Source organism: Neltuma alba, unplaced genomic scaffold (assembly GCF_004799145.2).
Source record: "Neltuma alba isolate B1F8T4 unplaced genomic scaffold, ASM479914v2 tig00000217_pilon, whole genome shotgun sequence".
Taxonomy (NCBI): Eukaryota; Viridiplantae; Streptophyta; class Magnoliopsida; order Fabales; family Fabaceae; genus Neltuma; species Neltuma alba.
Genome location: NW_021631964.1, coordinates 118,307 through 132,401, shown reverse-complemented (window position 1 = coordinate 132,401; position 14,095 = coordinate 118,307). Strand labels below are relative to the sequence as shown.

The window sequence follows — 14,095 nt, the reverse complement described above, 5'->3', positions numbered from 1 at the left end:
AAGGATCATAAACTCCTGTCTCTTGGTTAATATAATAAATGGACAACTCACCATAGTCCAGCCCAAGAAGCCATGCCTATCCCGGATTCATTCCTCCATGGCATATTCTCAATAGCATTTTCCTACTACACAATACATGCAAGCGTGAAACAATTTTATATCCAGTGTGTCCAACCTACATGATATCAACAATAAATGCTGTACAAAATGGAGTATAAATTCATTAATGTTTAGGTCCATTGTACTTAAGGTCAACACTTAAACAAACTCGCACTATATTTTTTCCCTATAAATAAGACTTCATGAGAGGGATTGACCACACACAACTCCAAACTGATTAAGTCCTAGTTCTCTCTAGCTTATCATGTCCTATTTACCCAACAAAACGTGCGCAGTTGTTGACAAGGCTCAGATATTCCAGCGCATAAATTGCGATGTTTAACCTCAAAAGACTACTGGCTCAGACTTTACTAAGAAGCTTCTAGCCTCATCATCAGTAGCTTCGCTGTACAATAGAGTTCCAAATACCACATAAGACAACAATGATTAGCTGCTAAACCAAATGAAAATACTGGTTGAAACAAACCATGAAACCAAAGAAAGAAATGGTGCAGAAACCTGTCTACAGCTTCTGCTTTGGAGATCAAGGTGACTCCTCCAGAAACAAGATAGTCGCAGAAACTCCTGAGATCTTTCTCCTGACAGAAATTGCAAAGATGCCGGAGAAATTTGTTGAACAGTTCAGGTTCCTAAATAATAAAAGTTCGTGAACTAATAAGTTTCCATGTACTATAAAACAGCCGGACAAAAAAGTCTCAACAAATGAATAAACGGAATTCAAAGTAGTAACAATCAGGTCAAGCCTCCGCTATGCCACATTATGCTCAAATGGCAAAGTGCGGAGATGGATTACCTGCACAAGGATGCAGCCCTTGCGAAGTGCTATTAAATATTCCAGTGCTTTAGGATAATTATCACCTTTATGGGAATCCTCTACCAGATCAAATATTTTATTACTCATTCCCTTAATTGCTTTATCAACCCAATCTGGACTATCTCTACGAGATAACATGGCTTCAAAATCTTGGACTGGAGTTATATCTCCAATTTTCTCAACTTTAACATTGGGTGCATGTTCAACGAGATCAACAGGCAGAGCAGTAACCTTTATTTTATCCTCTCCTTCACAATAATGAGATCCTTTTTCCTGCAGCAAGTTTCTTGATTTTTTTCGCTGCAGAATAGCTCAAATGTTATAAACGGTCAAATTTGTCATGTGAAGGAAACTAGAAAACGGATTTTATATTCTTACTTTGGGGTTTTCCTTGAGCTCAAAAGACATACGAAGTGTATCAATCACAGATTTGTTTTGCGTAAGTAGGTCCGCATCAGGTACTGTTATTTTCTTGAGTGTGTTATCAAGAGGGGGTACAGCAGCATCTGGATGCTTTGACTTAAGATCAAGGTAATGATACAAACGCTGGAGAAAATAAAATATAATAGTGTGAGAATCCCGATATTATAGGAAGAATAGTGGGAATTAATTGTAAATAGAATAGGGATTTAAATTTCGAATTGTTTCCTGATTATGATCCCATAATTCTCGGCCTCGCCATCAATGGGCCATGATTCAGTTCTTTGTATACATGTTACCATTCAGAATGAATAATACATACAAAAGAATTATTTCCTCTGTCCCTTGTTCTTCAAATAGTCTGTTGTGACATACTGTAAGTGTTAAAAACATGCTGCACTTGCACTTTAATGCAAATGACAAAATAATATGTCAAAAAAAGTAAAACTACATCACTTTGGGAGGGGAAAAGATGAAGAAAACGGAAAAGTGGATATACAGTCGAATGAAAGGAGGAAAGAAATTAAAATTTTAGACTTCTTAACAATAAAACACTAGCTGACCAACTCTTACTTCAGGACTTCATAAGGAAGTAGCCAAAGAATAAACTTTGCCCTAAAATTTTTAATAGAATTCTGCCAATTATTAGGAATCTTAGATGTGATAACAATGAACTATAGTGGTAAATTAATAACTTATAATGGTATTGGAGCAACAAATCAAACTTTGCCTATGCCTCACCATTTAAAATCAAAATGTGATAGGTCAACCAGATGAAAAGTAGTGTTAAGCCTGCATGAAAAGTCTGAGCTTCATTTAGGAGCATGTTCACGCCTTTTCGGCAGCTAGCAACCTTTTCTCAACATAAGGGTAATCACAAACATACAAATCAATACGTGTCTCACAGCAAACAAATTGGACCAGTTTGGTATGGTGGAATTGGGGAGTGTGGAAATGGAATTAGAAATGGAATTTGGAGAAATGTTTGTTCAGTAGCATGGAATTGGAAAATTTTCCAACTCCATTGCCACCAAAACTCATGGAATCGGATTCCATCCTTCGCCCTATGGAGCCCAAATTCCATCTGCCTTCTCATATCTTCTTCTCCATTATACCCTTCATCTGACCCTTCTTCATTCTAAGCACCCACCTATGACCTGACCACAAGCACCAGCCCGCCTGAAGATGTGATTGCTCCAACCTCTTTTGCTGTCTAGAGCCTCCCTTTGACTTCCCAATCTTCCTCTCCCATTCATTTTTTTCCTTTTTTTCTTTTTTGCCCCCACCGCTGAGGCACATGCCAGTGCTCGAGACTAACCCAAACCAAGAGAAAGGAGCATTGTGGGTGCCAATGGTTCCAGATTCTAGACGGTTTTGGGTTTATGAACTAATGCCATTCTTTACCCAAGGAGTGAAGCGATTTCTTGGTTCAATTTTTGCAGCAATGCCACTCAACATCTCATCCTTGTTCAAACGTCTGATTTTGGTTTCAAGGATATTTGTTAGCTATGATTTGTGGTTCCAATTTTCACTCCCTGATTTCATAGCTATTTCATTGTGGCTTCTAAGACGTGTCAATTTTGATTTGTTGGTATTCCTGGTTTTGGTGATTTCAATTACTTCGATGAATCTGGCATTGATAAGATTCCTAGTAAACCAACTATGACTTATCAGAGGCGAAATAAAAGGACTTCGGTTAAAGTCTGACTTGGTCTTTCTTGCTTTATCTAAATTGTTTAATCTCTTTTATTCAGATTTATGGAGTCAGTTAGCACAATAATAGGATTGTCAGGTCAGTTAGGGTCCACCTTGTTATGCATGTTTCCCATTTTCCTTGTAATCCTGAGAATGTAGGGATATCTAGTTGCTTTACGTTTTGTTGCAAGTGTCATTTGAATCTATAAATATGTTAGCCTCCTTGTTAGCTGACATGAGTGAAATACCATTTAAGTCTATTTTTCAAAGATTCTCTAGGGCTATTTTCTCTTCCTAGAGTGAGATACTTACTGTGAGGGAAAGATTAGAGTGTTATTCTTCTGCATTATTGATTTTTCCGATAGAGTGCATACCATTTTTGGCATCAGAGCCATGGTTGAGACACGCTCTTCTCGAAACCGAACGGAGGACATTTGTTGCTATAGCTTCTAAACTTGAAACTCTAAATGTTATAGCTAAAAGAGTAGCAACCTTGGAAGCAGCTACTGCTAGGAATGACCGAGGACAGGGTAGGCATCGCCATTTTGCTGATGACAGCGAAGATGATTCTGATTTGTATCGCAGGGGAATTAGACTGCCTCATACCAAGATGGAATTCCCAAAATTTAACGGTGGTGACCTAGGGGGTGGATACTCAAGGCAGAGAAATACTTCTGTTATTACGAGACATCGGATGACTTGAAAGTGGATGTGGCATCAATGTATTTGGAAGGGGATGCGCTTGACTTGTTTTCATGGATCAATTCGGAACGAAACCTGCTATATTGGGATGAACTCGTCCAAATTCTTCAGGAGCATTATGGGCTGCCAAAATTTCAGAATGCTAATGAATTCTTCTGCGCCATCAAACAAACCCCGTCGATGCAGGAATATCATCAGGAGTTCGCACGCCGCACATCCCGTGTGAAGAATTGGCCAGAACACTATCGTCTTGGGGTGTTCTTGAATGGGTTGAAGGAGGAGCTCCGATCTAATGTGAGGATTTAGAAACCCAGGACGGTGCATAAGGCGACCAGCCTTACTATTGAATTTGAGAGGAAGCAGGCCTTCTCACATACGCCAAAGCCCAGTCCATTTTCAGCCCAAAATCGCACCACCGTCTACCTTCCAATCTGCACAGGATGGCAAGGGGTTCTCATTGCCCAGCACGAGTCGACCACCGGTGCTGAACCCATCTTCCTTGTCTTCACACACACCCTCCCGAACCAAACACCTTTCATGGAAGACAAGCGACAACGATGGAAGGATAAGGGTCTGTGTTTCCGATATGGTGTGCTGTTTAGACCAAGGCACAGCTGCTCTGGATTGTTTTCCCTGATAGAGATTGATGAAGAAGGCAACCCAGTGCCAGAAGCTAAGGAGCCCGTGGAAGGAACAGGAGAAGAAGAATTTACCCCTGCTAAGATTTCTTTCAATGCCATCCTCAAACGCCCCACTTTTGCTAATATGAAGCTCAGTGGTAAGCTTTATGATCGAGAGGTTTCGCTACTAGTCGATATTGGGTCAACCCACAATTTCATTTCTGCATCGCTGGTAAATGAATTGCGGCTACCCACTAGCACTATTTCTACTCTCGATTTTCAGATTGGAGATGGGAGTGTGGCTCGCTGTGATTATGTGTGCAAGGACCTTGAAGTCAATATGCCATGAATGAAAATTAAACAAGATTTTTATCCGTTTTCCTTGGTGGGCTCCAACATGGTCTTGAGAATTAAGTGGCTAGCGTCTTTAAACACCATCCAAGCAAACTAGAATGAGATGTTTCTAATTTTTTGGGTTGATGGTAAGAAATATAAGCTGCAAGAAGTCCCACGAGTTGAACATTCAGACACAGGCTTACATTCTATGGTCTCCACTGAGCTGAAATTGGGGTCAAACAGTGCTGGTGCTCTAGATTTAGATCATTTGTATGTTGAATTTGATGCTATCTTCAAAGAACCTACAACCCTGCCACCATTCCGTGAGCATTTCCACTCCATTCCCCTCCTACCAGACGCACAGCCACCTAATTTGAGGCCATACCGATACCCATATTCCCAAAAAAATGAGATTGAGCGACAGATTGAGGAGCTTCTCAAAAAGGGGTTTATACGGCCCAGCTCTAGCCTGTTTGCAAGCTCGAAGAAGAAAGATGACTCCTAGCACATGTGTGTTGATTACAGGGCCCTCAACAAGATAACTATACCAGATAAGTACCCCATTCCTAATATTGATGAGCTTCTTGATGAATTACATGGGGCTACTTGATTTGCACTCTGGTTACCACCAAATTAAAGTCTTGGCTAATGACATCCCTAAAACAGGCTTTCAAACTCACAGTGGGCACTATGAATATGTAGTGATGCCTTTCGGTCTCACCAATGCTCTGCCACTTTTCAAGCTGCAATGAATGACCTATTTAGACCTTATTTAAGGAGATTTGTGTTGGTGTTTTTTGATGACATCTTGTTTTATAGCTCAACTCCCAGACAACATGAACATTTAAGGGTGGTATTCCAAACATTACAGCAATATTCTTATTTTGCTAATTTCAAGAAGTGTGCTTTGGGGCAATCTCATGTTGTTTTGGGCCACAGAATTTCAGCACAAGGAGTACAGACTAATTTCGAGAAAATTGACAGCGTACAAGCGGAGCTATGTGGGTTTCTGGGACTTACTGGCTATTACCAAAGGTTTGTGAAGAATTATGGTATAATTGCGAGGCCTCTTACTGATTTGACCAAGAAGAATGCTTTCACCTGGTCTTCCACTGCTCACAAGGCTTTTGAAAGATTAAAGTTAGCATTGATATCTACTCCTGTTTTGAAATTGCCTGACTTTAATTTCAGTTTATTGTTGAATGTGATGCCTCTATGGAAGGTGTGGGAGCCATTTTATTACAGCAGGATCATCCGTTTGCTTTTTACAGCAAAGGGTTTTCTTTTTTTAATAGATATCAATCTGCCTATGATCACGAACTTTTGGCGTTGGACTTAGCTTTGCAAAAATGGCGCCACTATTTACTGTGTCGACACTTCACAGTTAAAACTGATCATAGCAATCTCAAAAATCTACTTAATCATCGGGTGGTCACCAACAATCAGCAGTGTCTCATTTTGAAACTCCCTCCCTTTGATTTCTCGATTATTTATAAAGCTGGAAAGGAGAACATTGGAGCAGATGCACTTTCTAGGAGGCCTCAACATGCTGATTTCTTACACATGGTGGTGCCCTTACCTACAGACTTTCTACAACTGGAGGAAGTGTTATTGCATGACTCATTCACGGCCCCTATTGTTACTGCACTAAAAGAAAACCCCACTACAAAACCAGAGCACACTTTGGTAGAGCAGAAACTATTCTTTCAAGGGCATCTGGTCATCCCCAAGAGTTCGCCACTACGTGCTAAGTTGATTGAAGAGGCTCATCTAACACCTACAGGAGGACATGGGGGCTTCCTCAAGACTCTAAAGAGGCTTTCAGGTACTGTCTACTGGCCACATATTAGGGGTGCACAAAAACCGGACTGGACCGGGTTAAGCATCAGTTTGAAGTCTGGTCTAAAAAAGTATCGGGTTGAACATTTTGGTCTGCAATCTAGTCCAGTTTGGGTAGGCCCAAGACCAGGACCGGGTTGAACTTGGTCCACTGAGTTACCAAACTAGTCCAGGTTGTTGTTCTTGTTTTTTTTTTTTTTAAAACTTCATTTCATGTGTGTTCTTGCAAGTGTCATTTGAATCTATAAATATGTTAGCCTCCTTGTTAGCTGACATATGAGTGAAATACCATTTAAGTCTATTTTTCAGAGATTCTCTTGGGCTATTTTCTCTGCTTAGAGTGAGATACTTACTGTGAGGGAGAGATTAGAGTGTTGTTCTTCTGCATTATTGATTTTTCCGATAGAGTGCATACCAGGCATGGTGATTGTCTGAAAATGGTGGCTGATAAATTTTTTTTGGCGGGACTGTTTTTTGGGTAGGGAATTTTACTACTTTCAGAATATTGATACATATATAAAATAAAAAAATTGTACCAGATTTCTGTGAACATAACAAACAGACTTTTAAATCTCATTTCCACTGTCATTTCTACCTCCACCTTCATCACCATTTCCAATCTTCATTCCTTCAAAATTACTTCCAGTGTACCAAACAGGCTGTCATAGAAACTAGAATTCACTGATCTGACGATGTTGGCAGAAAAATAAGTTGCTGGAATTTAGCAGAGAGAAATCCTAGAAAACAGGTGTGCAGTCATTAATAGGATTTCAAGAGTTTTGGCCAGTCACATTTGAGCGTCTCAAACCACAAATAATTGCATGAAAGTAGGAGAATTACATGTGACATAATCGTCACTTCTTATTTATTAAAATAAATAAATAAAAAAAGAACAGATATATTAGATTATAAGGCATTAGGTTTCATTTACAGCAGTGACTTGAGACTCCCCATGACCCAGAGAGAGCAAACAACACAAGCAGAGCCCTGGTTTGAAGTTTATTCTTGTCTTAGGTGCATCTCCAATCAATAGGTACTACAGAATTGGATTTTTGAAACAGCCTAGACTCTAGCTGACTGATTGAGGTTTTGTAGAATTTGAAGATGAGATTACCCTTTTCTGACAGTTGCGAGATGCAATGAATACCTAGGACAGCTCAATTTTTCCTGTGATGGGAGTAAAGCTTACGTTAAGACAGGAGAGTTGGTATAGGTGCTGTCTCGTCCCCACCAATTCGCTTATTTGAGTGAGGCACTTTCTCTCCAAGCAATTTCTCTCAGCACATGACAAAGAACTCGCTGCGATTTTATTTGCTAGGAACTATTGGTGACAGTACCTTGCTCAGAAACCATTAACAAAACAGACCATCTTTGTATAAAACATCTCTTCGCAGAAAATAGTTATTGGCTTATCAACAAAGTGGCTGCATAAACTTAGGGGTTGAGAGTATACTATTGAATATAAAAAGGGAAAGAAAATTTGGCAGTTGATGCACTCTCTAGGAGGCATTATGAGAGAAAAGAGGATAATCATCCTGATGCAATCTGTTTTACTATCATTTAAATGGTGTCTAGCCTCCACGAGCAAGTTAAGAAATGAGGCTTTGTTAAAACTAAATTCCAAGCTAGAAAAATGGCTGTTTTGCATTTATACTGGAGCATGTGTCTGTGATGTGTGCACGAGTGATGAGTGCATCAGAGCAATGAACTCCTTGCGCTGGTAGTGGTGTTGGCATATGTATTGGGTTTGGTCCAATTTTGGGACCAGACTGGAAAAATAGAAAGAATATTCCGGGCCTTAATAACAGTTGATTTGTTGATTTAAACTTTAAGTAATTATATATATGTATCAATTCACATAATCATGCCTTTAAATTCTAAAAATTGTCATATCTTACATATCATAATGCATCATATATTATATGTGTATTAATGCTACACTGGTTGACATTCTATTATGTCAAATCAATAACAGATTTGTGCCAAATGACAAATCAAAAATCTATTCAGAGAAACATTTAGAGAATATATACCTCCAGGATTGGGTTTGGCGTGAATTCAGGAAGCAAAACTTTCTCTTCACCATCTGGTGCAAGGTCAAACATTTTCACCAAGTTATCACTTGCCTCTAGCTGCTGTTGATTTGGCTGCAAATATGCTGGTAACTTACTAAAAGAAGGGAATTGAAACTCTCGCACATCCTCAGCAAAAGGAAGTACATTTAAGTAAAAGGAATCCATCTGTACAGCATGACCCAGAAACCTAAAATTAGTTGAAAGAATCAAGGGATATTAAAGAATACAACAATGAAAAGAAAATCTCACAATATCTTCTCTGTCAGATACATTGGGTGTCAAGACCCCAATGGTGACATTCCCCTGTCCATGTCTCCAAACACAGCGTAGTATTGCTACCTTATTCATTTCCTTCATGGCCCTTGCTAGTGCAGAAACCGTGAGAGTAGCCTTTTTATTTCCTGGTTCAGCTATGAAAATGAAAACATCTTTCATGTAATGATGTCTTTATTGGACATTGTAGAGCAGAAAAGAAAAAAGAAAGAATTAGTCAACAGAGCATCCTTATAAAAAAATCAAATTAAATAGGATGGCAGGACCTATCAAAATAAATAATTACCTAAATATGTTTGAAGAATCAGTAAATCCTAGAAGCTTAACACCCTTCTCTGGTTTAAACTTTACAGCCTCCCATTCAACAGAGGATATAGGAACTACTTGAGGCCCATAAGAATAACCTTTAATTCTTTGATCTGGTGGAACAACATCTTTAGAATCTTCGGATTTTTTGTACTCAAAATCCACCTTGACTTCATGTGTAGCAGACAAATCCTTTGTAGGCGCCTTGTCAGAATATTTCTTCAGGGTTGGAAACTTCTCTTCTGCTGTTTTCTTGTACACCCATACCTAATCATCGACCATGTTTTAATGGAAAAAAATTTCTTCAATTAAAAAACGCAACAGCATTACCAATTACCAAAATAGACTGAGAGCAAACATCCAGACAATGGAAACATGCTAGGTTGACTATATAAAACTCATATAACCCTACCTTTCAACCTTAGTATTTAGTTCAGAAGAATTTACAATAACCCAGAAATAACGCTCAGTCAAGGAAGCAATAGACGTTAATAAGATGAATCACAACATTTAATATCAAAAAAAAAAAAAAAAAGGAAGAAGACGCGTACAAATTTGTATTTTGTCTTAGAAAATGATCGTAACTACAGTTGCAAAAGACAGTCAACATAGACCTAACAACAAGATTTACATTATTTAAGAGATCTCACCTTAATCCTCAATTTAGGGCTGACTTCAAGATCCCCTCTGAAAACTGTAACCAGAGATATATTTCGAGCTCTAAGAGCACCAAATAGTGAAACTGAATCCTCCACATATAGCAGTCTGGCATCTGTTTCCTTAGAAAAAATACTTAACAGACTATCATTCTCATCCATTATTCTCTTATTTACAGCATGAACATGCTTTCCTCTCACAATTATGCTTTCCATTCTCATGCCATAAGCAGTCATTTGTTTAGCAATAGTGGAAACTTGATCTTCCTTTGTTCCTTCAAACGGATCTTTTATTGGACAAAGTGCATTAGTAATAAGACAAAGACGTTTCTTTCCTGTGTTAGTGTCTCCAAATTTTTTTATCAGCATATCCATGCCAACAATTATAGCATCAAGAACTACCACCAAAGTTAAGGCATCAAGAAAAGTATAGTACACCATGTTGAAGAAGTAATGACCGCAACCAGGATGAAAGGTCCAACTTCCTCTTGAAAGTTCAATCTTATGCAATTATACCCAAGAAGCAGATTGATTCTATTTCAATAAGACAGAGAATAATGTTCAAGACCAAATTGACAAAATAACAAAAATATTTTCTACAAAAAATGAAAAGAAAAAAATTAATCTTTTAAGAAGGAAGTTGATCGATAGAATCAGATATATCTATAAGTACAGATCAATGAGCACTCAGCACTACACTGTAGAAACAGATACTTGTGTACCTTTCTGGTCTCAAAACAGATAACATGCAAAACGACAAAATAATAACTGGTCATGTTGAAATAATTAGTCAGTAGCATAGAGTAGTTAAAATATTCGAATGCTGCTCAGCCAAATGCACAGATTATTAAAGAAAAACCAAATATAAAAATGTAGAAAATTTCCCAAAACAAAACCAAGAACTTAGAGGATACAATCACCATTAGCAGTTCCCCTAGGCAGTTGCTGCAATGCGTCAACAATATCTCCATCAACAACCTTGATATTTTTTAAAACCATCACATGTTCATAACCCCCAACTTCCGTAGTAAGTTCGTTGTCAGTTTCTGAAAAACATCCATGTAAACAAAGATGAAAGGATCCTTTGAACAAAATTCGATTCTGATAAGGAAGCATAGCCATGCAAAATATGAAAACAATTTTAAAAAATAAGATGAACAACGAGAACTTCTCAACAACAGTGTGGTCTGGCTTGTACCATGCAACCGTAACCCTTAATGAAGCTAATAAATACCATGTGAAATCAATAAGTATCCCGTGTGTTTTGCCAGCAGTGTGGTCTGGCTTGATCAAAATACCTGTTGTTCCAAATAAGACAATTCCAGCTTCGTCATATTTGCCATGCATCAACTGAAAATATTTAACGGGTAAGTTATTGGAATTTAGAAAACAAAACAGGAGAAAAAATGAAAAGACTAGAAAATTGTGAAAATCGGTATGCAGTACCTTTTTAACAATCAGCATGGAACAGGCTTTCTCAACATCAGGAAGAACATTGTGCATTGAAGGACCCACATCAAGCAGCAAAAGCAACGATTCCTGATTCCAGAATATAATAACAATGATCAAAAGAAATAGTAATGCATTTGCCGAAAAACAAAAATATAAATAACTATGCCAGTTCGCAGAAGCTGCGTATATGCAAAACATCAGAAGTCAAAATTTAGCCAAGTTTTTAAAAGAGTTCATAAAGTCATAAAATAAGAAGGGAAAAACCCTAAACCCTTCGGATTACAAAAAGGAAAATACAATTTAACTTGGAAGGTGAAATGGAAACAAGCAAAGTTGCGAAAGATTTGCCTTGTTTCGGGCCATTGGAGGGAGAAGTCAACAGTGAAGAGAGCTTCCAGAGGAAGTTGGTTTCTGTTTGAAATGTGTTGTCTGACCAGGAGCTGCTTATATCTCTTCCCGCTTTCCTTCCAAATGACCCAACAGCCCTCCTCCGGCGGAAAAAAAAGAAGGGCCAATAAGATTTTTAGTGGGAAAAATGACACTGACATGAAATACAAAATGTAGCAAAAAAATCTCAAAAAAAATTGATAATGAATTTGAAGTCCTAAAGAGACCTAAATGCAATTTAGTAAAGTAAGAAAAAACATCTATGTCCCAGCAACCAAAGCTCTTAAAAGCTGTTTTGTTTTAGACTGATAATCAACCCCCTATTAGCAATAGACAAGAGGAAAAACAAACCCAAACTTTATCATGTTCCACGGTCTTATATGAAAATCTTGCCTGCCCTACTTGCATAAACCATGAAAAAAAAATTACTTGTATTTTTCATTTTGTGTGTATTGGTTATTTAAGTTTGGGTTTTATAATAGATGGATACTATGATTACGGGTGGGCTTATTATGGGTGGGTTGAGGGTGGCCTTATTCTATTTGAGATTGAATCAATGGGAATTGATAAAAAAGATGAAGATTGGTATGGGCAAAAACCCTTATTACAAAATAGAAGAATCTGTTATCAATATAAGCCGTGATAGTTGTCAATATAGCTGTTTGGATTGTTAATGATAACTATGTCATGCAAGTTTATATTGAATGATTTTGTTATGTTTTTTATACGAAGGCCATGACCTTCTATGCTCTTGACTCATTAAGAAGAGGCAATAAAAAAGGATGAGCAACCATATGAGGTAAAAGAAGAAAAAGAGCAAAAAGAAAATTCATTTTTACCAAAACAAATGATGACTAAAGAAAATTTTTTGTAAATAGAAGTGACAGGAATTTTTTGTAAATGTCACAATACACACTAACAGTTAGTTTGATATTATATACATTCAAATGTATGTTTTTTTCCCGATAGGTTGTAAAATTAGTATAATTACATGTATATGAGCTATAAATGAAAGTTGGTTATATATTATTCTGATGCAAAAGTTGTCACTATCTGCACTCTTCAATGTCAATACATCCTTCTTTACTTGTCACTCATGGCACTCTCAGTTATCAATCTATGTGCTGATATAAGTTTGAAAAAAATATGATTTCAAATTACATAATGTCATAGGACCTTATATAATATCAGTTTTTCTAAAATAATACATTTTGATTATAATATGATATAGAATCATTATTAACAGTCAATTATCACTAATATGAAATTATAAAATCACTTGTCATTCAATTCTTAATGGTTGTAGTTTGGCTTGTCAATAGTTGCAAAATCACTTGTAAATTTATCTATTGATATAAGTTGAAAAATGTGATTTCAAATTATATACTCTATAGTCCTTAATATAAGACCCATTAACTAATTTAATTAGATTAAGGAAGTTAGGTAAGTCAGTTAATTATAAAAAAAAGTGACACATTTTTTCTAAAACACCATAATCATCTTTCTTAATACCCCCTCTCCCTCTTCTACTTGATTATGGTTGAGGGAATATCTATATGGGTAATTTAGAGAAAATTAATAAATATAAGAAATGGGTCTTACATTTAATACCAAAATCAACTCAAGAATTGAGTCTTATATTAAGGACCGGAGGAGTAATATTCAGACTAATACATAAGTTTTTTTGTTAGCCTAAGTTACTTTATTTGATATGGTTTTCAATAAGGACTATCTTATCTTTACATATTGAATTTTGTTTACAGTGATTCTCCTTGTCTTCATGTCCTGTCATTGTTATGTTATTTATTTTTTTAAAATAAAAAGGTAGACTAATTCTCAAAATCACATATGTCAATAAGAAAATTGCCTAAGTTATAATGTTACTATTAACAAGTCAGGATGCAAATATTAACAATTGATGCGAGAAACATTGATTCAAATTTGCAATTCAATTATATTTTACTTAAAATAGAAATACCATCTCATCTTATATCACACTATAACTAGAATGTATTACTGAAATCTAGAGGAATTGATGATGTTATATGACATCGTATGACATTATATAATTTAAAATCACATTTTTTTTCAAACTCATATTAGCACATAAATTAACAACTAATAGTGTCATGAGTGACAAGTGACGAAAGGTATATTCACAATGAAGGATATAAATAATGACAATTGATTACGCATCAAAATTTAACATATCAATTTGTGGCCAACTTTAATTTATAACTTCACATATACGTAATCACACCAATTACACAACCCATTGAAAAAAACATATAGTTGAATGTAGCTAATATCAAACTAAATCCATTTAAAATATATATATATATAGTTGAATGTATCCAATATTAAACTAACAGTTGGCGTGGTGTGTATTGTGACATTTGG

The 14,095-nt window shown here is 36.7% G+C and overlaps 1 protein-coding gene across 3 annotated transcripts; it reads right to left on the bottom strand.

Moving 5' to 3' along the window:
• LOC114759560 (ATP-dependent DNA helicase 2 subunit KU80) lies at positions 1–11,763 on the bottom strand. Of its 3 annotated transcripts, XM_028948912.1 has the most exons (13): positions 11,657–11,763; positions 11,303–11,395; positions 11,155–11,206; positions 10,771–10,902; positions 9,851–10,254; positions 9,181–9,467; positions 8,871–9,066; positions 8,717–8,786; positions 8,580–8,632; positions 1,313–1,480; positions 914–1,234; positions 619–749; positions 1–505 (listed from the first exon to the last, which is right to left on the bottom strand). In XM_028948912.1, exons 1-13 carry the CDS (start codon positions 11,669–11,671, stop codon positions 445–447), a joined length of 1,983 nt encoding a protein of 660 aa, XP_028804745.1. In that variant the 5' UTR covers positions 11,672–11,763; the 3' UTR covers positions 1–444. The 3 variants fall into 3 exon arrangements, with proteins under 3 accessions (XP_028804745.1, XP_028804623.1, XP_028804678.1); XM_028948790.1 differs by having other exon boundaries at positions 8,580–8,786; XM_028948845.1 differs by having other exon boundaries at positions 619–698; positions 8,580–8,786.
• Positions 11,764–14,095: the final 2,332 nt, after the last annotated feature.

Coding starts and splice junctions, on each gene's coding strand:
- LOC114759560 (XM_028948790.1), bottom strand. Junction 9,468..9,850: donor GCCCTAAATTGAGGATTAAG/GTGAGATCTCTT, acceptor GTCGATGATTAG/GTATGGGTGTACAAGAAAAC. Junction 1,235..1,312: donor AGCTCAAGGAAAACCCCAAA/GTAAGAATATAA, acceptor GCTATTCTGCAG/CGAAAAAAATCAAGAAACTT.